General features: G+C 50.5%; 1 protein-coding gene across 3 annotated transcripts in view; it reads left to right on the top strand.

The window, feature by feature from the left end:
• Nucleotides 1-25,841, top strand: part of LOC130539480 (receptor-type tyrosine-protein phosphatase N2-like) — a 76,395-nt gene extending 50,554 nt beyond the window's left edge. For all 3 annotated transcript variants that reach the window (XM_057057847.1, XM_057057846.1, XM_057057845.1), the window contains exons 13-23: nt 3,677-3,889; nt 8,626-8,823; nt 12,356-12,503; nt 13,841-13,914; nt 16,424-16,501; nt 17,424-17,543; nt 17,627-17,793; nt 20,217-20,270; nt 21,244-21,308; nt 23,050-23,123; nt 24,398-25,841. In XM_057057847.1, coding sequence (XP_056913827.1) covers nt 3,677-3,889; nt 8,626-8,823; nt 12,356-12,503; nt 13,841-13,914; nt 16,424-16,501; nt 17,424-17,543; nt 17,627-17,793; nt 20,217-20,270; nt 21,244-21,308; nt 23,050-23,123; nt 24,398-24,469 — 1,263 coding nt within the window. In that variant the 3' untranslated portion in view covers nt 24,470-25,841. The remainder of the gene's footprint in view (nt 1-3,676; nt 3,890-8,625; nt 8,824-12,355; nt 12,504-13,840; nt 13,915-16,423; nt 16,502-17,423; nt 17,544-17,626; nt 17,794-20,216; nt 20,271-21,243; nt 21,309-23,049; nt 23,124-24,397) is intronic.
• Nucleotides 25,842-26,605: the final 764 nt, after the last annotated feature.

Below are 26,605 nucleotides of genomic sequence, written 5' to 3'. Positions count from 1 at the left end.
CATGCTCAGTGTGGAGGAACACTGTCTGTCAGATGTTCCTGGTGGGATGAGAAATCTGCTCCGATTGTTCCGTGGCAGCGCAGATGGACAATGGAGGAGCTCCCTTCACCTTCTGCCTGAGGAGACACCTCCTTCAGCTTCCTGTCCCGATTGTGTAGTTTTTACGTTCTTTTAGCCACTGAATCACCGGCTGAGGTAGAACCAGCGTTGGGGAGTGTTGAGGCGGGGGAGTCGGGCCTCGGCGCCGCCAAGCAGGCCGATAACCTCCGTTGGAGCGTAGGAGAGGGAGCGAGAGTTGCTATGCAGATCCGGCCGTCGGAGTCCCCGCACATGAAGCTTCCATCTCCCGTTCGAATGAAACTCCCTGGAATTATCCGCCTCATCACGACACTCGCCCGCCTCCTCGCCGCCGCTAATAACGGTGACCTGACCTGATTAAGCAGGCGGGGTCAGGCTGCATCGGTTTGAATCGATGGCCAGGCATTCAAAGCTACCGTGAGTAAGAGACCGAGTGTGTGTGTGTGTTGTGTGTGTGTGTGTGTGTGTGTGGTGTGTGTGTGTGGTGTGTGTGTGTGTGTGTGTGTGTGTGTTGTGTGTGTGTGTGTGTGGTGTGTGTGTGTGTGTGTGTGTTGGAGGACGGGAGTGCATCGCCTCTCCTACACCTCCGCGTGTGTGTCGTCCATGTCCATGCGTGCACTTGCGTGCGTGTGCAGCTGTGGGGTTTTGTTCAGACTCTAAACTTTTTGAAAGGCCCAGAATGGATCGGAGGTGAGGGGTGGATCTTTGTTTCCTGCAGCGGTGGTGGCTGAGGAAGACAATAGCCCGCCGCCGCTCTCCCTCTGACCTTTATTCAGCCACTCTGAATAAACCAGGGCCGTGCAAATCCATCTGCCTTTTGTCTACGGAAGCCCGGCTAATCCAGCCGCTCCCCCCCCCCCAACACTTGGCACACACACACACCAGGAGAACGTAACCTCCTCCACTGCCACACAGCTCCCATCTGAAGTCACGCTTCCATCCGAGCCACAGGCTGGCGACGCCGTCTACGAGGTAACGTTACATTTGCGGCCCGGGCGGCCGATTATTAGAGCGCGTGTGAATGCTGCCGGTGAGGAGAAGAGTCCCGTGACCTGCCTCAAATCTGCTTTCTCCTCCCTTTCTTTGAGTTTTATTCTGCCCCCCCCCCCCCCCCACCTGTCTCCCTGTTGAAAGTGTGTCCGATATTTTGTGAAAAGGGCTGAAGCCGGTGGCGAGCACAGGCCGCCAGCGGCCCTGACAGGCCGTCTCAATGCTTTTCATGCTCAGTGTGGAGGAACACTGTCTGTCAGATGTTCCTGGTGGGATGAGAAATCTGCTCCGATTGTTCCGTGGCAGCGCAGATGGACAATGGAGGAGCTCCCTTCACCTTCTGCCTGAGGAGACACCTCCTTCAGCTTCCTGTCCCGATTGTGCAGTTTTTACGTTCTTTTAGCCACTGAATCAGGTAGAACCAGCGTTGGGGAGTGTTGAGGCGGGGGAGTCGGGCCTCGGCGCCGCCAAGCAGGCCGATAACCTCCGTTGGAGCGTAGGAGAGGGAGCGAGAGTTGCTATGCAGATCCGGCCGTCGGAGTCCCCGCACATGAAGCTTCCATCTCCCGTTCGAATGAAACTCCCTGGAATTATCCGCCTCATCACGACACTCGCCCGCCTCCTCGCCGCCGCTAATAACGGTGACCTGACCTGATTAAGCAGGCGGGGTCAGGCTGCATCGGTTTGAATCGATGGCCAGGCATTCAAAGCTACCGTGAGTAAGAGACCGAGTGTGTGTGTGTGTGTGTGTGTGTGTGTGTGTGTGTGTGTGTGTGTGTGTGTGTGTGTTGTGTGTGTGTGTGTGTGTGTGTTGGGGGCTGTGGAAGCACAGCATCTGTGCCGTGAAACATGACTGAGCTGTTACAGTTAGAGTGTTGAATTATGGGCCATTACCACCCGAGCGAGATGCAACCCCTCTCCATGAAACTTAATTAGACAAAACAATGAGACAAATGGAGGAGTGAAATAACAGATGACGTTATTTGATGCGTGGAGTAAAGGGGGGGGGGGTGGGGGGGTGACATTTTCTAAAGCTGATAGCAGCGGAATCATGTCGAATCAGCACTAATGAATTATTTATGGCGTCGGCGAGCCCACGGCCGCCGCAGCTCGGCTACTTTTGCGTTTAATATCCAGAGATGAAGGAAACGGGCCGTTTCTAAAGCGGTGGAAGGGGCCCGATGGCCCTGGTTTGGTCCAGCGGGGATTGAGGGACGGCCTCGGTGGGGGGGCTGCTCGCGCCGCTCCATGAATCGCCCCCCGTCTCTCGCTCCGTCCTTCTTTGCGTGGCCCCCGTCAGCGACGCCCACCGCTCCCTTTCAGCGCCGTCACATTACTATGCAGCCAGCTTTTACAGTACGGCTCAGGGCTCCCCGAGCAAATTGGACACCCCACAAAGCACGGCACAACTGTTGCCCCCCCACCGTGGGTCCTTTCTGCGGCCACTCTTTATCAGGTGCTGAATGCAACAGCAGAGGCCATGAATGAAATCATGGGGGTGGGGGCAGCGTGGAGGCGGGGGTGGTCATCATCAACAGGGGAGAGTGGTTCTGTCGGGGTGGGGGGGGGTGCTCTCCGAAACCTCACAAGGATTCCAGATTCCGGAGCTCTCTGTTTTATCCCACTGCTCAGGGATTCAGAGGTGCTCAGCCGGACAGGACCCCCCCATCCTGTCCTTCAAAGTCTCCCCTCCATTAACTCACCACGCTGCACCTCTGCTAATCCCCGTGACCTCTGGCACCGGGTTCCTTGCCCCCCCCCCGACCCACCCTCGCTGTCATGAAAAGACGACGTGCTTGTTTTTCTGCAACAGGAAGTCCGAAAGAATCGAATCCAAGAAGCGACAACTTTCTTTTCCCGCCTTTTTCTCTCTATCGATTTCTTGCGACCGTCCCTTGTCGGCAGGAACTGTCGATCTCGCCGCCGACTGTGCAATTTGTAGCTGTGCCGTCTTTGTTGTCAGAATCATTCCATAGCGCGTAATAACGGGGAATCATGCGGCCCATTGTTAACTCCGGCTCCTCCGTTAAAAAGCAACTGGCCCATTATGTGGCGCTCCCTTCTGTCTGGGAGCGAGCAGCTGTCGGAGCCGGTCCGGTTCTCCCACACTCGCTTCCCACCGCCGCTCAAGAGGCGGATCGTACGAGGAGAGTCGCCGCTGTCTAATCTCGGAGAGAGATCTTTCATCTGCAGTTGTGGGCGCACAGATCCCGTCCTCCCGCGCTGCCATTAAGGTGACGCCGGGGTCGGACACGGGAGAGGCCTCGTCTGCTGCCTCCGTCCACGCGGGCAGGAGATTATCACAGCGGCGGGCTGTCGCGGCGCCCTCGGAACGCACCGCGAAACGGGAATTTATGCATTCTGTACACTCCTGGGCGCAGATGGTGGAACAAATGCTGTGATTATGCTCTTCACCGTGTACAGACGTATGCATATTTATGTCTTTGTGAACAGAACAGGAGGGGAAAATGTGCTGATTTACACTTTTGATGAAGAACGTCGTTAAGGACATAAGTAATCAGAAGATAAGAAGGTTTGGGATCAGGTGTGGTGGATGAAAGGGGCCAGTCTTACAGGGTTCTAATCCCATCTCCCGCTTCTCCTGCAGGGGAACCAGCTCAACCAGATCCTGTCCAAGTACAGCCGGGCCGAGTCCACCAAGTATCTGGTCCTCACCGTCGTCTCCCTCCTGTGCATCGTCGCCGTGCTGCTGGCGTCCACTGTGGTGTACTGCCTCCGCCACCGCTCACACCACAAGCTGAAGGAGAAGCTCACCAACCTGGGAACGGACACGTCCAGCGATGCTACCGCCACCTATCAGGTAGGAGGTGCTACTGCACGAGAGGCTGAAAGCCCGTGTCTATACACTGGGGGGCGGGAATTATGTCGGCCGTGACCAGATCAAACCTTAACAGAATTACGCGCCCCCAAAATTAGCATTGCTCATATATTTTTGCATTCCTAGATGTAAATCTAGAATCTATAGGAGCTGATTTAGCTTTTCTTCCGCCACTGTTCCTTTCATTTGTCCTCACTCCCTCTTTCTTTTTATACATTTTCACACTGACCCGTCCTCACCTTTAATTTGCTGTTGAGAACGAGTCCGTGTCAGCGGCCCAACAGGTTTCTCCCCCTCGAGTCACCCCCCTCCCCCCCTCTGCTTGCTGTAATTATCCTTTGGCCAGAACAGTGTGAAATTTAATTTACACAATCCAATATTAAGTGGCTTTTTGAGCAAAGAATTAGATTGAGAATTATTTCCCATCTCTGTCTGTCTGACCTTTTCCGCCCTGTTTTTGAATGAGTGCGCGTTGCTTTTATAATGAGCCCTCCTCTAAGTGCTTATATTTGCTTTATTCTCCTGGGATTTGAAACTCCAGAGATGGATCGTGCAGCAGCGCTTTAGCTTCACCTCCACTCCTGGGACAGCATATTTTAGCTTTATCACGGATTCGCTCTCTGACGAGCTTTCTTGCAGTAATTGCCGAAATGAAGAGTTTGGTGGTTAAAAGTGACATTTCACCTCGGTGAAGGAAGCCAATCTTTAATGTGACCCTCCTACAAGATTAGCTCCTAATTAAAATTCCAACATGGCACCGTGGCCATGCATTATTTATCAGATTAATAGAGAACAAAAACATCCATGTTGCCCATTCTTCAGAGGGTTACTCAGTCCTGCTTCACTCCCAAAGCTCTTCCAGTTGGTTTTCTTTCTTCTGTCGTCTCTATCGAGTCTCCTCTCTGAAAGACTTCAGTGTTCAGCCCCCATCTTAGCTGTGTAAGCCTCGTTCTTTTGTCAGAGCTGGTGTGTAGAGGGGTTCCCTGTGTGTGTGTGTGTGTGTGTGTGTGTGTGTGTGTGTGTGTGTGTAGTCTCCAGGGCTACATGCAATTAAAGCAGGCAGGAAGCGGCAGGCTGCCTGATGGACTTACTGCTGCAGCTCCTTCACGCTGGCTGTCAAACACACATTCACGCAGGCGTTCATACACACACAGACGCACACACACATGCGCATGCACGCGTGCACACACGGCAGCCACTGCATGTTAATGATTTTTGCCCTTGGCGCGTTTGTTTCAGGCCTCGCTACACACACGTTCGCACACTCTTTGGTTCTGCCGTTCCCGTGCCCGTCGCCGTGCCATTAACTCCCCACCTTCAGCTCTCCACTCCCGCAGCTTGTCAATCAAGCGGTCCCCAAACCGAGACTTGGGATTGGCCGACAACAACAAAGGAGGATTTGATTGACAGGCGTCGACAGAGGGGTGCGTGCACCGTGACAGAGTTGTGTGTAGGGAGATGGCGGATGATGCTTGTCAGCGGCTCCCTGGGTTCCTGCGCCGCTGATACGGGCGACGACGTCACCGCCTTCAGTTTATCTTCCCATCAGATTCAAAGTTTAATCTGCACGTCTTTGTTTTGTGGAGAGAAGTACACTGCGGCTCGGTCAGATCCGTTCCCTCCGTATCGTGTCTGGATCTCCGCCGTGAAATCCCGTAAAACAAACTCGAGATATCTCCACGAGACATTTCTCCAGTTTTTAGCCACGGCTTCACGCGATTGGCCACGAACACTTTTCGCTCTCCTCCAGAAACATTTGGAGGAACCTCCAGTCGTGATACGATCTCCATTTCGCTGCCAAATAAGAAACGTCAAGCACATTTCGCGGTGCGCCTCAAATTGAGAGGAAAAAAGCCGACAATAACTGTTCCTCATTCCTTAATTCTTTAGTCGGCCTCCATTTTGCTCTCCTCCCTCTGTATACGTGCAAAAGCCTGGATGGAGCACGTGCACGGCTCCAGTCTGACCTGTGTGCCTCATGTGACCTGCTTTTAGTACTTCCTGCGGCGCGTCTCGAGGCCCCGCCTCCCTCGGCTCCACCATATTGTATCATTTTTGCCCTTCGCCACGAGGCCATTTGGCCCATTTGTTTTGGTGTGGAGGGCGTGTAAACGGAGGCGCCCCCGAGGGCGACACACCCAACCCCAAAACAAGGCTTTATGTAGAGGGGTGTTTAGGGTGGCACGCGCCCACCGTTGCCCGGGTTTGATTCAACACGGTCATGTGGATTTCCTGGCATGCCGCCATTGATGGGGGGCTACCAGGGTTGGTTCAGTCTTCTACAGGAGGGACGGCCGATGTGCACACGCGCTGTAATAAAGCGCCAAGATCTCCCAGACTGAGTGGTTTCACTTGCTTTGCATCAGCGTTACGACACTCCCAGCATGATAAATCCATCAGATGAATCCCTTCATATTTATTATTAAGTCTTGGAGGAATCAGCTGCCTCTGATTTCCATCTTAAACCAGAACACAGAAGATTAAATTTCCTAAAACAGTCGGTCATCATTGAAGACACAATGTGAGACAGTAAAGTTATAGGAAGAGGTTACATTCGTTTGTCCTTTTATTGTCGTTCCTGAACCGATTTTGTCAGTCTGCTCAGTCGAGCTGCTGTCACGACCTCTAATAAACCCTCTAATTTCACATTATTAACCAGTTTGTCTCCTAGACTCGTTGCTAAAGAGGAAGGTTGAGAGCTGGTAAACATGCACAGACCATAAATCAGTGACCAATCCGCCGCCCTCAAACGTGTGTCTGGTGAAAGTCAATCGACTGTAAATAAAGATACAGCGGCGCCGAGGCTGGGCGTTCAGCGGTGCTGTAAATTTAAACACTTTTGACTTTAAAACCATTTGCTCCCTTCAAACTTTTGCCTTTTGTCCTCTAATTGGCTCTCAGGGGGCCGGAGCCATTTTGGATTGGGTTTAATTACATCATAAAGGAAATTGCTGCAGCGGCAGAAGTTCACGGCTCGCTGAAATATGAACGTTGTTGATCCTGAGCTTCCTTCCCAGACAAAACAACCTGAGCGCAGCAGCTCATACGGCTCCAGAGAGAATTACGCTGACAAGAATGACAAGAACACAGACGAAGGAGTGTATTTTAGCAGCAGGGCTGATTAAACCGATTCATGGCTTCTTTATAGTAGCGCTGAAACGTGTAATCATTTAAAATAAAAACGCTGGCTGGAAGATTCTGCAAGTGATGCTCCAGCAAAATCCTTTAATGGTATTTGAGGCTTTAAAGTTTTAGTACCAAACGGTAAAAAACAAGAATTATTTGAGCCGTAATTTGAAAACCAAATCAATCAGGTGTGTGTTTTCCTTACTGGGGACTTCCTGCTGGGTCTCCTGCTCCCAGCTGCTGCTTTGGTGAAGCTCTCAGACCACCTTCATGAACGTGCTAATTCATAAGCGTCATTATTTAATCACCCAACAGGTTTTAAAGCAAGTTAAAGAAGTGATTTCACAATGAATTTGAGCCAAACTTGCTCAGTTACGAGAGGGTCAACCTGCCTGGAACCTGGAAATGAATGAAATCACCAAAAACAATGAATCTATTTAGCTTCTAACTATCAACAATGAATCTGACAGAATTAGATTGCATCAAAAGTGTTGTTTGATAGTGGCCACCAGCGGCTCTGTGTCAGCAGTCAGGCGGCTGAGGGCCACGCGTTATTTAATTGAGAAACACATTTTAACATAATGTGATCAGAGCCGGGCGCCACGGAAACGGCGGCTTCAGCAGAGTCTCCGAATTGTTGTTGCTGGAGGGAGAAAATGCTTTTCTGTTCAACGTTTTCTTCCAAAAGCCTCTTGCGGAACCGTTCGGCGTGGCCCGATAAACGTCCTGCAGAAGCCAACGCCGGTATTTAGTGGGTGCGCCTCAGCCTCAGCTTTAATAATCTGCACACATTTATGAGTCTGCGTCTCATAGATCAGTGTCAGCGCGCCGACCTATGAGAATATCAGGCAGATCAGATACGGCCTAATGAAGGCCTGCTCGCATTACCTCCACCGTCAATCAAACAGGCCATTAGTTAATCAGCAGCATCGCTCCCATTAAGGAGCACAGATACCCACGGAGATGAAGCCCTGTAGCTGATCGCGCTGCTGCGGAGCCTCGTGTCATCAGGTTAGCTATAATTACTTTATTGTCTGCGTCTCCAAAACAAAAGCACTTTTATTCAATGTGGTTGTTTAAAAGCACGTGTCAGGATGTTCAGCCGTTCCCTTAGTTTAGACGACATTTTTGTGAGGTTGTGATGCCAGTTTAAAGCGTGAAGGTCAAAACGGATTGAAGCCTGAATCCACCCAATTGCTCATGAAGCAAACATTTGACTCCAGAGGGCAGAAAAACAGTGGAAACGCCGAGGATGATGATCGATGTTTGGGCAGATTCGCAATAATCCAGGTCGTAGTCATCCAAGGTACGTTTTCTGAAGACGTTTCGCCTTCTGGAACGTCTTCAAAGGAGAAGAAAAACAGTCCAGTTGACACAGAAAACACACCGTGGATAACGAGGACGATCACCGCTAAATAACGTTGAAACTGGGTCCAACTTCTGTGAGAGAACCTTCCCCTCCGTCAGTAGAGCCATTAGATCTCTTCACCTGAGGTTTGGCCTCATGTTTTTGAAAGCTAAAACTGTCTTTGCAGTGTTAGCAACATGCTAAGGCTAGCGGCAGCTCTGACACCCCCCCCTCTCTCCTGCAGGAGCTGTGCCGGCAGCGCATGGCGGTCAAACCCCCCACCGAGCGTCCGGAGCCGATCTCCTCCAGGATCAACAGTGTGTCATCCCAGTTCAGCGATGCCGGTCCGGCCGTCAGCCCCTCGGCCCGGAGCAGCGTCTCGTCCTGGAGCGAGGAGCCCGCCCACTCGCACATGGACATCTCCACAGGTCACATGATTCTGGTGAGAAGAACACGAGCAAACATTCCCAGTTAGACGCGATTTCATGTAGCGCTGATGGATCTGCTGCATCTGTGTGTGAGAGCACATCCCATAATGCAGGATGATGAACTTCCCCTTCGATCTGGATAATTCCACTTCCATCCCCCAGAAATACACCTCCGGGTTCCAGCAGATCTGTTCTACTCATGCACATACCGAAGCCTTTCAGATATGGAAATCTGTTTTAATTTAAGCTCGGTGAACATCATCTGGATTTGCATTCATCGGCAGAATTGAAGCTTTTTGAGATTTTAGAATTGAGATTTTACACAAATTCCTCCCTGTCATTGAGAAACCTGTAAAAGTCCGTTAACATCAGTCCCATGACCTCCTCACAGAGGTCCTTCTCCAGACCAGACCAGGGTGAGCTCCCCCCCGTCTCTGACCACCCTGCTCTGATTGGGTATCTTCAGGGGGCGGGGTTGGGGGAGGAGTCTCCCTGCATGACGTCATAGTCATGTGATCGAGAGTAACTGTAACCGAGTGAAAACGGTGGTGATTCTTGGTGCAGAACTACATGTTTACTTTGTGGTTTCTCCTGGAAATCGAGTGAGAATCACGAGACCTTGAGCTGAACCTGCATCAGTGATTAGGATCAATACGGGAACAGCGGAGATTAGCTTCCGGCTGTCAGGTTAAGTGATGTAAACATTATCAGCTAATATGATTATGTTGGGAGGGAATACTCAGATGTCCTCTGATATGTTCTGATTTTTGCAGTGAAGAGAATTTATTCTTCCTTTAATCCACCAGAGATTAATGTGAATGAGTCTAAACACACTCATCATTCCACTGTTTTGGTGAGAACAGACCAAAATATTATAATAATATATAAGGTAGAAAACACACAATGAGAGATCTGCAGGTGTCCAGGAGACACGGAGACGGCTGACGCGTGGAAAACTTTCAGCACCACGGACAGCTCTGATTGGTCCAGAGACACGCACACACACACACGCGCGCGCACACACACACACACACACACACACACACACACAGTGTGTCAGCCTTCCATCACACTTCCTCTCTGACCTCTGACCTCTGTCCCTGTTTTCTTTGACACAAAATCCTTCTGCCGACTTTTCTCACATAATGACTGAGGCTGTCCTCAGACTGTGTGTGTGTGTGTGTGTGTGTGTGTGTGTGTGTGTTAAATGGGCATTGATCTGCTGATCACATCAGCAGGATTCCAATCACCACAGCAACTGTATGATGAGCCAGGGTGACAGAGAAAGCGATGATGATGATGAGGGTGATGATGAAGATGATGATGATAATGATGATGATAATGATGATGATGATGATGATTCTTCCCCCTTCCAAAAAATAATTGCCTCTCGTAAAACCTCCAATTCAGTGTCATCATCCACCCACTGATTTTAACATGAAGAAAATGGTTTTCACCATCTTATCAAAGTTAATCTATTATTAGTTCCCAACTGACAGGAGCCCCCCCCCCCCCCCCACCCCCCCACAATCCTCTTTACTTGTGTCTTAAGAGGATTAGCCAACTCTCTATATAAAGCACATTATCTTGTCTTTTGTTGGCCAGGTAAGTGTTATAGATTATACCCCAGCGCCTCCACCCAGATTAACTTCCTGCCCCCCCCCCGACCCACCGCTGGGTTAGGGTTAGGGCGACAGCTGGAGCAGAAACGGGCCCCAACAAGTGGCCCTTAGATGGCTCCTAATGTGGTCAGTGGAGGAGGAGGGACCAGCGAGGCCCAGCTCCACCGCTGTGCCGATGACATCATCCGGTAACTAAGAATCCGAGGCGATGGACGGATCCAGAGTGATCGATCACACCGTGATGGAGGAATTCATGAGGCACCCGAATTGGTTCCAGCAACAAATGCTGACGGCGTAATCGCATCAGACAGGAGTTGCAGTTGTGTGTTATTGCCAGATTGATGTTCTGGAGAGGAATGTTTCACATGTTGATTTATTAAATGTCGCAGAACATTTAAATTCATCGTTGTACCTCCTCAAAAATCCAATTTACTGGAAACGTTATGGGTTTCAAATTTCATCATGTCCCCGCCGTCTGCTCTAATAACGTCAGGAGAGCAGAACAATCGTGGCGTTTTCGTTCCAACCCATCTTCAGTCACCGCTGCACCACTTCCTGTCCCGGTTTTTAGGACAGGAGAATCTGCCTCAGTAGAACCTTCTGCTGCACCATCAGGAGAACATCGGAGAGTTAGCATGTCTGTTAGCATGTCTGTTAGCATTCTGGAAAGCCTTGTGCTGACTCTTAATGAGCTCCCAGCTTTGCTACTTTGGTTATTTGTTTTCAGCTTTTCCTCTGAAATAGCGGCGGTATGACGTCATCACCTGCCCTCCAGGTGCACAATGGCGGCTTGGTCAGAGTCTTATTGCATGGAGGCTTTTATTGAGCACCTTACACCCCCCCTCCCCCCAACACACACACACACAGACTGTAAGGGGATTATTTAGTGTTTGGCCGACACATGGTGATCTCAGCACCTCCTGATTGGATTGCAGTAATCCCTTTACACAGCCACAAAACCCTATTACTCTGGCATTAGTGGGGGGGTGGGGGGTGGGGGGGGGGGGGGGGTTCAGGGTGTTGGCTGGGACATTTGATGGTGGACGGTGTGTTCATGAGTGTCTTCTACAGGAATCTGTATTTCTTCCATTCATGTCTGTACAAAGTTGGTGTTCAGATGCTCTGAGAGCAGCTTTAGGTGTTTGTCAGGTGTGTGTGTGTGTGTGTGTGTGTGTGTGTGTGTGTGTGTGTGTGTGTGGGAGGGCTGTAGGCTGTAGACCTGGACCCCCTGCTGAGGAAAAGTGGCAGGTGCCCCCGGGTTGCTGCTTCCTGTAGCGTCGCCATGATGCAAACGTGTGTTTCCATGGCAATGGCAGCGCGCCCCCACGTTCAGATGACGACGTGTCGTCAGGAAGTGGGTCGTCCGGCCGCGCCGCCGTCCATTCCTCAACAAACTTTCCTCATTTTAGCAGAAAGCCATTAGCGCCCTTTTTTGGGAAAGCTAATTCTGATTAACATCAAGCCCATTTGTAACTGCCACCATAAATCACCGCGCAGCCATTTAAAGACCCGCACCAGCTCATTTCAGGGGATCATCCATTACCAGCCGTCCATGTTCTGGTCCACGGGTCGGTGACTTTCCAGGCTCCTCGGGAACAACAATCAAGGTTACCCTGGAAACCAGCAGATGGTGGCTAACATGTTAGCTGCAGCCTGAGCACCACAGTTGTTCTGATGGGTCCAGACTGGTTTTTCAGGCAGTTGATCAAAGCCACACGGGTCTTCTTTCATCCCGAGCATTGTTTGAGCGGTAAGGACCGCCCTGATCCGGAGGGCAGCTGAACAGAACCGGAGCAGATTCCTCTGATTAAACCGACCCAGTTTCGTTCCCAGTGCCGAGACAAATAAAAATAACGGGATTCTGATCAAAACCCCCAGAATTCAGTTGATTCGCGTTAGATAATGAGTTCTTTTCTTTTTCCAGTCCTACATGGAGGATCACATGAAGAACAAAGACCGCCTGGAGAAGGAGTGGGAGGCTCTGTGCGCCTACCAGGCAGAACCCAACGCTAGCACCGTCGGCACGAAGGACGGCAACGCCAGGAAGAACCGCTCCGCCGCTGCCGTCGCCTGTGAGTCGTCATTCCTTTCCTCTACTTCCTCACTTCACATATTGGGAATTCCTCAAGTCAAGAACACTGAACTGAGGATTCATCTGGCTGGATCCATCGCTGCACCCTCTAGAACCACCACCAGCTCCTATAAACGATGACATCATTGAACCTGAACTGGGGGGGGCACAACCTGAACTGGGGGGGGGGCACCCTTCGTTTGGGAAAGAAAGGGAAATTCTATCCTTTTCATTTATTGTTATTACTATTGTACAAAACTAAAATTCAATTAGAGTGGAAAGTAAATCATCACTTTATTCGGCATTTTTGACGGCAAAATACCAAAAAGTTAAAAAACAAGCAGATAAAAACTTCCAGTGGTGAAAGAAGCTCGGAGGAAAGGGGGGGGGCTGAAGGGGGGTGCACCCAAAACCCAAAAAGGGGGGCAGACTGCAGTACTCCCCCCCAGACTGCAGTACTCCCCCCCAGACTGCAGTACCCCCCCCCCCCCCCCCTCAGACAGCAGTACCCCCCCCAGACAGCGGTACTCCCCCCTCAGACAGCAGTACTCCCCCCTCAGACAGCGGTACTCCCCCCTCAGACAGCAGTACTCCCCCCTCAGACAGCAGTACCCCCCCCCCCCCCCCCCCCCCAGACAGCAGTACTCCCCCCCTCAGACAGCGGTACTCCCCCCTCAGACAGCAGTACTCCCCCCTCAGACAGCAGTACTCCCCCCCAGACAGCGGTACTCCCCCCCAGACAGCAGTACCTGTCCTCAACAGTCCTGGGGGGTTCTCAGCCCAGTCTCCCATTATCAGCAGCAGCAGCAGATGCAGGAGCAGGAGGGATGTAAATTAGTTTTCTATTAAAGTCGTCCTGCTCCGGCCTCATCAATGATTAAAAAAGCTCAGCTTCCGAGGAAAAAGCCCGTCTAGAAGAGAAAAAAAGAATGTTGTCCCGTTGCTGCAGCAGCCAGAGCTTTAATCAAAGCCAGGTTGCCAGAGAGGGGGGGCGGTTTGTTGGGGTAAATTGCACTTTCCTGGATTCTCTGTGAAGAAATCAGAAGTGGTTTGTCAGTACCAATAGAGAGCAGAGAGGTTCTGATCCAGAAGAGACACGTCTCGCCCAGCCGGAAAGGAATCTCGGCTCTTTACAATTTACAATTTGGCCAGCTGATAGAGGCAGATAAGTGTCGTAAAGAAGACCAACGTTGGAGCGAACGGTTGCTATGGAGCCCATTTCTGTTGACCTGCTGCCAGTGACTCGGCCTTTTCAAGGCTGCCACTTGGATTCTTCTCAGCAGCCAAACCAGGCGGCGGATCCACGGCCCACGTTTCAAGTCTCCCTTTGTGTTTCAGACGATCACTCCCGGATCACCTTGAAGGTGGAGAACAGCCAGAGCAACTCTGATTACATCAACGCCAGCCCCATCGTGAGTAGCTCCTCAGCATTCTGGCGCCGTCGCCACGCTCAGCTCCCACAATCCCTCACAACCTGTCGTCGTAAAATCGGAATTTTGATGCAACGCTCGCTTATGCTGCTGTGTACGTTCTGCAAACGGCCCGGGAAGGCGTGGGAACGGACGCTGGTGCTGCGCTCTGACGGGCTCCTCCTTTAGAATTGATCAGCAGCGTCCAGGGAAATAAGTGTTTATGACCTTGGGTTTCGCTAATTTGACACCAGTTTGCGTTTAGCGTTCAGCTCGCTTGGACACTTTAGTTGGTGCTGTACAAGTTTCAGGCAGAAAACAGCCTGTTGGACGGGGAACGGCCGCAGAGGAAAGCAGTAAGTGAGTGTATCAATTTGGAAAGCTGTGTTGGAATAGTAGGTTTATGCTTCCCTGGAGGCAGATACACTGCTATTCCATTAAAAGCAACAGAAATGCTATGCATTCCAAACCTGGGCATCACACCAAGAACTGTGTGTGTGTGTGTGTGTGGGTGTGGTGTGTGTGTGTGTGTGTGTGTGTGTTAATCTGAAGCAGCAACAAACACAGCCGCCGTGTCAAAAGCCACAGATGTACAACATCCGCAGCGACACAGACCCGTGCACACACACATGTATGTGTGGGTTTCTATCTCATACACACAGTCCGTTCCCCAGCTGCTCACACTCACCCGGAGCATCAGAACCAACTCAAGCTTAACTTTAACCTCACCTGAACCGTTGAACACCTTTGAAGTTGTGAGGAGCAGAAAAATAGGTCCTCGAACTCACAAAAGTATCCTCGCATTGCTAGTAAAACACACACACTCACACACACACACACACACACACACGCACACACAGTTCCGGGGACAGGATCAATCACTCGATATCGGCCATTTTAGTGTCTGTCGTGCGCGGGGCTAAACCAGCCTCACAGCCTTTATTGACGGCCGCATCGACTTTCTGCCTCTGATGAAGTCAAACACCAGAAAATGAAGACCGCTCGTCATTTCTGTCCGTTTTCCACGACCGTGATGCAGCAGAACCCTGCAGTGAGCCTCAGTGCCGCTCCGTGAACAAATGAATGGATGAATGGATGAATGCATGAGCGGCAGCGATTTCACCAAAGCAGGAAGAACTTTGTCAGCCTTCATCCCAACCAGGTTGCTCAGATTTCTTCTGTTGCGGTCGTCATCCGTCTGAAGGATCACAGCGAACACAAAAGCAGCTGGAACAAAAGGACCTCCCTGTTAACAATTGATAGGGAATCAATATTGATGACAAGCCCGATATTAGAGGATCCCATAAAAACACCCAATGGATTCGGCTATAAATAATTCATACACACGAGAGCAGAAAGGCAAGAAAAGAGCAAAAAGAAACGGGATAATTACGCTTGTCACACACTTCAGTCGAGAAGGTCTCACACCCCCACACACACACACACCCCCACACACACCCGCACAGCTCAGTTTTAAGACACTGACATGCTTGATGTCAAGTTTATTCCTTGGTTTTCCCATTTCTGCTGCGTTCCTATGTGGGTGCACATCAATATTCCTGCGTCCAGATTCCGAGATGATTCCTAATAAGGACATAAGGAAATCATAAGGATGACAAACACTCACCCACGTCTTATTCTTTGATTTCTGCCCCCTTCTCACGTTGCACGTGTTAAAAGGGAACTCTGGCTGCTGCCGAGGCCGAGCGCTCGGCTGCATTTGCATCGCCGACAGATTTGGGAGCATTCTTCCCGACGCAGCAGTGAGCTCTAATAAACTTCAGCGTCACCTTTTCTCTCTTCGCCACATCTGAAGTTCATCAGAGGTGCATCATTATTGGCCATTCAGGAGGAGAACGGAGCCATTTAAGATGATTTTTGTGTGCAGAAAAGCCCCAGAAATTATCTGCCCTCCCTCTGTAATTGCCTCCGGCTAAATTGGTCTTTCCAATTATTACATTTAGGGTATAATTTGCATGATAAGCAGCAGGGGCGTCACTCGCTTCCTCACATATTCACCTCACGTTCCGTCTGTCCTCGGCAGCGACGCCAGCCTGCAATTTCCATCAGGTTAAAGACGGAAAACTCTGCCGCTTCCCCACTTTCATGTGCCCCTGTTTTCATTTTTATTTTATTTTTTAAGAAAGGAGGAATTCAAACAGGTTTTTTCTGCTCCCGCTCTTATTTTCTTTATAATTGTGTTAAAAACAACCACAAATTTATTGTCAAAATCAACACAACTCAACACACAAAAAATCCAAAATCTAACAGACTTATGCTAATGATGTTTAAAGGTTATGAACATTTAATGTTGATTTAAAGGTTTTCTGAATAAAAAAACTACATTTGTGTCACTTATGTTTAAATATTCATTACAAAAAAAATAATTTGGAATTTAAGATATTTCAAATGTTTAAAATAGTTTGATATTTCGAGGTCTTTGTTCAGAAACTCTGAACAGAAGGAACCTGAGGCAGACATCAAAGCTTCCCACTGACCTTTCTTCCCCCAGATGGATCATGATCCCAGGAATCCAGCCTACATCGCCACCCAAGGCCCTCTGCCCTCCACCGTGGCCGATTTCTGGCAGGTAACGCGCACACACACACACACACACACACACACACACCACACACACACACACACACACACACACACACACACACACTCTCAAGAGCAGCTCTTCTGGGGATGTTCACGCCCACAGGAGCGCCGCCGCGTGAGGCCGGCTCAGGTTGATGAGCAGAACGCATTGACTTGGTCGTCCTCACTCGCTCCATCTGTCTCTCCGATTGTCCTCCAGGACGAGAGGACGGAGGCGTTTGAACCTTCTGTTTCTGCGGCTCGCGTTTGTTTATCTCCGAGCTTTAAACGCCACCAAAGTCAGTGGCGTGCGGCGGCCCAGCCAGCTTCATCACGCTCTGATAGGGCACCTTAATCAGGAGCTGCCAAGGTTATTACACCACATTTATCACATTACACACTCATCCTCCTGAGGGTTCCGCTGAGGTGCTCTTGAGCAAAGAACCGAGGGCGCCTGGTTAAAATACAGCGTGTGACCTCATGCGGCACAAAATAGTCTGAACTCTTCCCGGGTAATTAAATTAGCTTTTTAGCAACACAGACACGCGGCAGCAGAGCAAATGTTTCCGGCGGAGTTCTCGCCCTGAAGCCCGTGAGCTGCGTTTCTGTTGGAAGTCCGCCGAGCCGAACCTGAGGAGGTTCTGACAGGAAGTCGTTACGGACCTGCGGTGATTAAACCTCCGCTGCCGCCATCTTGGTTTTCTAGCGGTGCTTCATGGGAGCGGGAATGTTTTATGGCTCCTATTACGGGTCCGCGCTACTGATCGGGATCTCCAGAGTGTGTTTACACGGCGGCCGGCAGGAGAGCTGCATCAGAGCTGAGGCCACCTTGACTTTAATTACATCTCCTGCAACAAAATAGCTTTTTCCTCTTTTGAAAACCCCGTTTGATCCCGCTGCTGCTGAGGCGAGGCCGCTCCTCTCTGCAGATGGTGTGGGAGAACGGCTGCGTGGTGATCGTCATGCTGACGCCCCTGGCGGAGGGCGGGGTGAAGCAGTGCTACCACTACTGGCCTGACGAGGGATCCAACCTCTACCACATCTACGAGGTAACGTGCCCCGCAGAGACCCGGAGGTCAGACGGGTCCGGCGGCCGTCTCGGACCGCGGCGCTCACGTTTGTGTCCCTGCAGGTGAACCTGGTGTCCGAACACATCTGGTGCGACGACTTCCTCGTCCGAAGCTTCTACCTGAAGAACATGCAGACCAACGAGACGCGAACTGTCACTCAGTTCCACTTCCTGACCTGGCTGAACCAGAACGTCCCAGAGTCCAGCCGGACTCTCCTGGACTTCCGCAGGTATGGTTCTCCTCATCACGTCTGGCTCAGTTGTCGGTGTCTGAACGTGCTGTCGGGCCTCGAGGAAGGAGACAAGGCTCCCCGTCCTCGTAGGAGGCAGAGCTGGAATAATGTGAAGGTCTGGGTCGCTCATGGCCCAGTACCCTCGGCCCGCTCATTCTTCTGGTGCTCCTGAGGGTAATATCCCTTCATCCTCAACAATCGTCTGCCTTTTCCAGTCGATAACGGCCTAATTGAGGGTGTGTTGAGGTAACTCCAGCGGACTGGTCCTTTATCTTCGGCACTTTTATAGCCGCTGCCCTCTCTCCGTCCCTTTGACCTTTTCTAAGCTGATATACTGTATTAGCTATTAGCCAGCAGCCACCGCGGCCACGTTTGCCTGAATCACTGGGGAGTCTCTCCGCAGGTTGGCCCCAACTCGGTTTCACATCCACCATATAAATAAGGCTGGTGTCACTGGAGCAGTGAAACCATCAATTAGGGGGGGTATCAGGAGTGAGTGTGCGGTCATGGCGCTTATGAAGGGGTCTGGGGGCGTCGCCAGCCTCCATCAGTTAGGAAATATTGCCTTTGCTCACAGGTCAGCGGGGTGAGAACGCGCTGAAGAGAGCATCTTTTTCCACTTTATTAGCAGAGATTTGCCTGGCGCTGGTTCTGGTGTTGGTTCTCCTCCCTGCATACTGCTGCTGGCATGTGTTTCCTTGTTTTAACTCCACTCACATCCGACTGCTGAGCTGCAGCATCGCTTCCCAAATCTCTCCGCCCTCGTTCCCCCTGTTTTACCAGCTAACTAGCGGTTGCCAGTGTCATTTTTGTGATGTTGCAGCTAGTAATATAAGCCAAGTTGCATAGTCACAAAAGTGATCATTGGAGACTGTGACTCTGCAACCAAGGGGCCTCAGGGGCCCCCCCACCCCCACCCCCACCCCCACCCCCACCCTTTATTCCTCTCTCTTCCTCCCTCTCCTCCTTGCTGTGCCCGGTCACCTGAGATGATCTCTCGCCTTTCTGCTTGCTCATGGTTTGCTTGACTTCCTGTGATCTCCTCCCATTTGGTCACTTTTATCCCTTATCCGCCCCCCTCCCGCACCCCCCCCACCCCCACCCACCCACCCACCTGCTGTCTTTCTTGTGTTTTTTTTAAGTTCTGCTTTCAGCAGAGATGTGCACTGAGCCCCTTTACCGCACCCACACCTGCACAGGGCCGAGTAACCTCCATGTTTGAGGACACGAGACGGGTAGAGGGGGTAACCACGTCAACGGCCCCGTGGGGGGGTATCACCACCCACCGATAGCATGTAGCAACTGTTCTATAGGGGTAAAAGGGACTGCAAAACTGCGACTGTAGCGTAAATATTCAGCTGCGTCTGTTCTGAAGGCATCAAATAACTCAGCCAAACCCGACTGAGAAGAACTAAAATGGATGATTGAGCACTCGTGCGGTTCAAAAGCCCCTTTTTCTCTCTCTGTACCTGTGTCTCTGAAGCTGGAGTCTCGTCTCTAAACCTCCGCGCTTCTCTGTACGCCCCCACCCCAACCCTCCCAACCCTGCCCGTTTGTGAGTCTCTGCTGCTGTTTCCATGGTAACGCTCAATTGTCTGCGGTGAGCTCTGACTTTTCAGTTCTGCGGGCTGAAAATTGGTGTGTTTTTCCTTTAACTCTCCAGCTTCTGTCGCCTGTTTATGTATCAAAGAGGGGTCCGTTCTAATCTAATCTCTAATGTCGCATCTTGCAGCCCTCCCAAAGTTCAGGGTCAAAGGTCAGCCGTCTGAAAGCTGCCCGAGGGTGCGGTCAGACCGCAGAATCAGACCTCTGTGCGTTTGTGCCGAGCATTTGTGAGCTGGCGTCATCGCCATCAAATGGAATCGGAGATGATCTCCAGCCGAGATCAAACCGCCTCCGTGGCTGCCGATTCTCCGGCTGCTGTGCATTTTGACGCGCGAGCTCGGAGTCTTTGAAAGGGGCGCACCTGCCATTTCCAACACTTTAAAGTTGCTCTCGCCGCCTTTTTTTCCCCGCACAAAGTGCAACTTTATTTTGGGAGTTGAGGCACGCAGGCGGCTTTACCAGGAAGGAGGGTTTAATAACACGTTTATTACCAAAAACAAATCCTTTTGTTCCTCGGTACCCGTCACATCGTGTCGCCTCCGAGCGTTGCCAGGCGATGGCGGTCCAGTTCAGAGGCTCTGGGCTGCATGTCGGAGCAGTTTTAGCTCCTCGGGAAGGTCTCCGACGGCTTCAGCCTCCTCCCGTGCGACCTTACAGCAACCTTCCCTCATTTGCATCATTACCTTCAGGAAGGTTCCTTCTGCTCGTCGGTCTGTCGGATGTTTGGAAAAGCAGGAAGATGAAGATGACGATGACGACCTCCGCTGATTCTGTGATTTAACGCTGGGCTTGTTTCTCTTTTCTGCTTCTTGCAGGAAGGTTAACAAGTGCTACCGAGGACGCTCGTGTCCGGTCATCGTCCACTGCAGGCGAGTACAGAAGCGCCGGCTCGCTCCCTTCCAGACTGTTCACAGTTGAGAGGAGACTTAAAAGCACGTTAATAAGGTTTCACTGCTGTTTGCTCAAAGGAGCAGACGCTGAACTGGGCTGGCGGCTCTTCTCTCCTCCCTGCCGACGTGTCCAGCTCATGTGAGCCACAGTAGGAGAAGGCAAACATTAAAAAATGACAAACTCCTTCAGAAGAAAAGTTGTAATTCCCTTTGCCAAACTGTCCGTAGAGGAGAGGAGAACTTTTAATTGGAAACCAACGGCTCAGAGTCAGGGCTGGGGTCATTGGCAGTGGGCGGGGCTACAGCTGTCAGGGTTCCATGTCTTGGACGTCGCTGAATAAATGCAACAAACCATAATAAGCTGAACCTGAAATCAGCTCTGGGCCCTCAGACACACCTGTGTGGTTGGAAGGATCTGACAAAATGTCCCCAGAAATGTCCTCACCTTGCTGGTAAAAGGGGTATTTTGGTCCTCACTGTGTGCATGTGCAGGAAAACACACACACACACACACACACACACACACACACACACACACACACATATCTTCATCACCTTGTAATGATGTTGGCAGCAATATGACAGATTAAACCAGCTTGTAATAACCTGTACGACACACTTACACACACACGGGTGGAGGATCAGGCATCAACTCTGGAAATAACTCTGGAACAAAATATTCCATCAGAGAATATTTATGGATGCCAGAAATCATCCATCATCTTTGCTGGTTACGTGTTTATAAATATTTCCTCAGCTGGTTTGTTCCATAATTGTGTCCTTTGAAGTGGTTTATCCCTTTAAAAAAGGCCTCCTAATCCTCGCCAGGTAACCTGTCTGGCAGCTCACCTGTCTCACACCAGCACAGCCGCAGACAGGAGGAAAAGCAGGGAGACAGGTTCAGGTCTCACTTGTCTCTCTTCTTCTCTCTTTGTCCATGTCTTCATCGCAGTGATGGAGCAGGAAGGACCGGAACCTACATCTTGATTGACATGGTCCTCAACAAGATGGCTAAAGGTGGGTGTTGTGGTCCGCGGCCCGTCTGAGTCCAGCCGGAGAACGTTCCAGTTTCCAAAGATGCTGAGGCTGGTTTTCCATGGGATGCAGCCGCAGCGGGACACTTTCGCCATGGCAACCAGAGCAGAATATTTACAGACAGCTGGTTCAGAAGGAAGCAGATCCGTCTCAACATCAAAGCTGTTTTCTGTGGCTTTGAAGACCAACATGCCAAGCATTTGTACTGAAAGGTTGTGGGTTTGAGTCCCAGCTTTGTTTGCTCGGGTCTCTGCTGGTTCCCCACGTCCCACAGTCCAGAACCAGTTATGTAGAACTAAAGTCCAGCTCAGAGGAACGGGCTTCGCTCTCAGCCCACCCGTAAATTGGAGGTTTTTTGTCTGTTCTGAGAAGCTGGAGGCCTCCAGGTTTGGCTGTGCCCCCCTCCCGTCCTGATCAAAGACCCCCCCACCCCCGACACACACACACACACCCACACACACACACCCGCCCTCCGCCACCTCTCCTTTTCTTTCTCTCCCAGCGAATGAATTGTAAATCCATCCAAGTGTTTCAGCAGCGTTGCAGGGTTGAGGAGATATTGCTCCGGTTCTCACGTTTTTGTTTTGCCCCCCCCACCCCCCCACCCCCACCCCTCCTCCTCCTCCTCTTCATCTTAAGAATCCAATGAAACCTGTCGAGTGCTGTAGAGCTTTTCAGCATCTCTGGTTTTTTTATTCTCCCCAGTGTCCAGCTGCTGATCCTGGCCCTCGTCTCCGGCTTTCAGGGGCCTTTTTGGTGCAGCCCCTTCAAGGGTCCTGTCTTTCTTCTTCATCTCCTCCTCCTCCTTGTCTCCACTCCCTACCTCCTCATTCCTACTGTGCGACCTCTAACCCAAAGCAGGGGTCTCACAGAGGAGGAAAGTTGAAAATGAGTCTCGTTTCTAACGTTCTCCCGCTTTAAGAAAAGCTCTTTTTTTAAACGACATCCATTTTGAGGTTTATCAGAATCTCCTCAATGGTTCTCAGCCGGTTAAGTCCTCTTCTCTTTCTAAAAACAAAACAAAACTGCAGCTTCCCTCGCGAGCGGAGGGCCTATTGTGCTCACAGAAACTGTAAAACAGAAGAAGAAAATGGTGTGAATGAGCAGCTCTCCCAGCATTCACAGCCGTGAAAAAGAGGTTCCACACCCAGAGAATTCGGGCGCTTTTTCTTTCTTCTGTGTTTGTTCTAAAAGAGCCGCAGCAGCGGGAGGAAGAAGAAATGGGCAGAAACCATTTTTGTCATTCGGTCCCCCTTGATTGGAGAAACAGTCGATGTGTCTGGATGTCTTTCAACGTCTCCTTCTTACACTTGTTTCTGGTTCTGGGATGGTTCTGAAGCCACAGGGGGTCATTACGGGCTCAGAAAAGGAAGACGCACCCAGTTGAGCAGGGAACGCTTGTGAGCACCAAAGCTCTGGCTTTGGGGTGTTGCTATTGTGTCCCGTGCTGGCCGAGCTTTGGGCTGCAGCAGCGCCCCTAAAGCCCGACTCAGACGTCTCCTCGCCAAATCCTCGGCGGCAGCTCCTTCCCCTGCTCTCACCCCAACAGCGAGGCGTCACCACCAGCGTCGGCGTGTGTTTGTGTGTGCAAAGAGGATGAATGTAATCGCCTTTGGCCCTTCTGAAGGGAGTCGCTATACAGCAGCAGATTGACAGATGTTCCCTGGATTATCCCTCTGGCAGCCTGAACACACAGCAACACCACTTCATTTGTGTGTGACAGGTGGCAAAGAGATTGATATCGCAGCAACTTTGGAGCACCTGAGGGACCAGAGGCCTGGAATGGTTCAGACGAAGGTACCACACACACACACACACACACACACACACGCCGGCATGTGTCTGTATATAAGCGACACTATATAAACAGGAACATTTCTGTTGCTAGCTAGCGGTTTGCCTTTGCTCCAAACATGTGGTGGGCGTGGCCTCTGATGATGGTGATGATAATGATGATGAGAATATACTGGAATAATGGCCTAATATATCTGAAAAACAGCGAAAATACATCTTTTCTGTATTTATTTGAGTAAAAAGTTTGAAAGGTTGTGGCGACCCAGCGGATCAGTAAATGGATCCTGTTGTCGCTGGTCTCACAAGTGTTTTAGACGTCCTTCACATTTATGAGTCCAGAATATGTCAGAACCAAAACAGCATCCTCGTGCTTTTAGCTCAGAAGGCTCCGACGTCCAAAAGAATCATTTGCTGAACTGGATGGAAACCTCAGCCACAGAACCACTTGAACTGAAGCTGCGGCAGCTCCGTCACCTTCACACCTGCACGCCAGCTCTTCCCGACAGCTCCAGACAGAGGAAGAGCGGCAGAATTCCAAACGGGATCAGAGCACCACGCGCTGCTGTAATGATGAAATCACAGGGAGAGGAGCAGACCTTTGACTGAAGCCATCTTCAACCGAAGGAAACGATGTTTTTAAATCGACAAAATGAGCCCGCGGAAGCAAAGCTGGCGGCGAAGGCGCCGTCCATCAGTCCGTCTTTCAGGGCAACTTCAATTACCGACTCATTCAGAACATAATTAGAGAGAAAAACAAGTGAGTGTGAAACATTTGTGGTATCGATTCGGCTTTTATTAAACCATGAATCCTGGGCAAGCAAGTGTCACACACACACACACACACACACACGTGCACTCACGCTTTATGAAGAAAGACGCTGAAGCTTCCTGGAACGACACAATAAAGGGAAGGTTAAAAGGTCAAAGTTGTATGTTTGAACCTCCTAATGATGAAAACGTCGACTGCGGCTTGTTTTTCTCCTGCCTGACATCGTTACCAAGAAGGATCCTGTCGACGTGTCTGATCTCCACCGCATACGTGTTTGTTTCAACATTTTGGATCAGCACAAACGAGCCGCCACCAGTGCTGATCTAAATGGAAGGCTTACATTTTCCAGACCTGGAATAGATCTCCTATTTATGGCCTGTAAGAGTGGAAAGGCCCCTTTGTTGTTGTTGTTGTTGTTGTTGTGTTGGCACCAGAACCTCTTCTTAAATCCCAGCAGCTCAAACACACACGCCTCTTTTTCTGCTCTTCTTCTTGTGTCTTGCTGCAGGACCAGTTTGAGTTTGCGTTGACGGCCGTGGCGGAGGAGGTGAACGCCATCCTGAAAGCTCTTCCCCAGTAGGAAGCGGCGGACGGACCTCCTCCCTCCTCACCTCTCTCCCTCTGTGTCTCCTCCTCTCATCTCAACCCATCCTCTAGCTTCCCTGTGCTGATCTCCGCGGCAACCTTTGAACATGTTTGATAAATACTATTTGTCCTCCAGAGATGACATCACCATGAAGATGATAAATAAGCCAGATTAATGACAATTATAAATATTTACAACCACTATAGAACAATATAGATGTTCCTGCTTCATCCTAAACATCATCATCACTGTTTAAGTTTGAGTGATTCTGATAACAGGTCATGAATTATAGATTTTAATGATGTTCCCTAGATTATTAAATATGATGCGTGCTAGTCAAATAATAACCAGATATGGATCATTTAAAATAACTTCATATTTGCTATTCATTGTGACGTTGTGTTCCGTTAATTAGTCTTTGTTTTGTGTGTGTGTGTGTGTGTGTGTGTGTGTGTGTGTGGTAGGGGGGTGACATCATTTCCTGTCATATTTCTGAAGCCTTGAGAGCAGACGTTTCTCTCGGTTGCAGGAAACATCTGTAATTTTCTCTTGATCAGCTGGATTCTTGGTGCTGATTCTCTTTGGTGCGAAGCTCCTCCGAGGAGCTGCAGTGTTGAGGGCTTCCTGGATGTGAGGCGGCAGTAAAATGGCCTTATTCCAGCGGATTAACCTGTGGATTAAAGTTCTGCTCTGCTGCAGTTTAACGAAAGATTAGAAGCTGAAGGACGTGCAGGACTTGTGCAGAAGTTAGTTTGTGAATCAGCAGAAACGTTGGGCTGATGAGAGCAACACACGGCAGGAACCAGTCCATTAAAAATCAGCTTCTCCCAGTTTATTTTCCTTCATAATTCTGCAGCATTACCGGATTCATTCATTAGCTAAACCTGGGTTGCGTCGAACACCCGTTAAAGGTGACGCTGCAGTTTTCACCAGAAGCAACATTTAGCACATTTCCTCATTTGCATTGATCCAGATTTGTGTTTTGCTTTGTGCAGCGGGAGGATCGGACCAAGAAAGGATCCAGGGATCTGAGAATCAAGGATTATCTCTTGTGTGCAGATCAGAGCTGGTGACACACCAGCCTGATGTAACACTGCAGCAAGAGAGCAAAAGCAAGCCTCCGTCTCTCATGGCAGAGCCCCAACAGGCTGCAGGAGGCTCCGTCTGCCTGGACGAGCTCTCAGGTTGAGACAGGAACTCTCCTCTTTGCTTTAAACTCATCCGTCTTTTAGACTAAACCTGCTAACAGTCCTGTTCCCCTGTGAAGACCCCCAAGACTCATTATTTTGTACATAAACGATGAGATCGTTCGGTCTGTGAACAAGTTGTGAATAAAGTTCTCTTGTTGATGCTGTGTTGTCACGCAGTCGAGTGTGCTTGGGCTCTTTATTCTGCGTTTATAAATCTCACACACGGTTGTTTCTGTGGGGGGGGGGGGGGGGGGCATCTGGAGCAACAACAGACTGTCTGCAGCCTCTTCTTCACCCTCACCTCCGAGGATCTTCTTCTTCTCTTGAGGAGGTTGGATGTGTGGCTGCTCATGCAGGTCATGGTGCGCATGAGGTCAGGCCTCAGCCCCCGTAAAGATGGGGTCCAGGGACTTCCTGTTGGTTCAGCTCATGTGATGGTTGTGCTGTCTGAGGCTGTTCTGCTGGAGATTCGCGCGTTTTCACAGCAGAAGAAGAGCGTTGGTGTTAAAACTGCGTCTTTTGGAGGGAGCCGAGTGGATGAAGAGCGTTTTCAGAGAGCTCATTCAGGTGAAACTGCAGCTCCGTATTGATCCGCAGGAGGAAAAAAGGCTCTGGGCGTTGATGGCGTCGCCTCGGACAGCAGGAAGTGTGAAAATCGATGCAGGGAGCTGCTTCTCTGCCATGATGAGCCGTGCCAGCGTCTCAAAGTCTTGCTTTTCCACACAGAAGCTGACAAAGGGAGATTGGAACATAAATCTTTTGGTATCCAGTTTGGGAGCAGGTGTCACAGCTCCCCCTTCAGGTTGTTTCCAGAACTCGAGCCGGTCATTTCCTGGTCAGAAATGATCAGCAGAAAATATCAGGTTTCAGAAGTTTTTGGTGTCATCGGAGGAGAAAAAACGGAAAAAGGTTTAAACCCGATGATCTGAGCTGAGCGCCG

Source organism: Takifugu flavidus, chromosome 15 (genome assembly GCF_003711565.1).
Source record: "Takifugu flavidus isolate HTHZ2018 chromosome 15, ASM371156v2, whole genome shotgun sequence".
NCBI lineage: Eukaryota > Metazoa > Chordata > Actinopteri > Tetraodontiformes > Tetraodontidae > Takifugu > Takifugu flavidus.
This window is presented reverse-complemented; position numbering and strand designations above follow the sequence as displayed.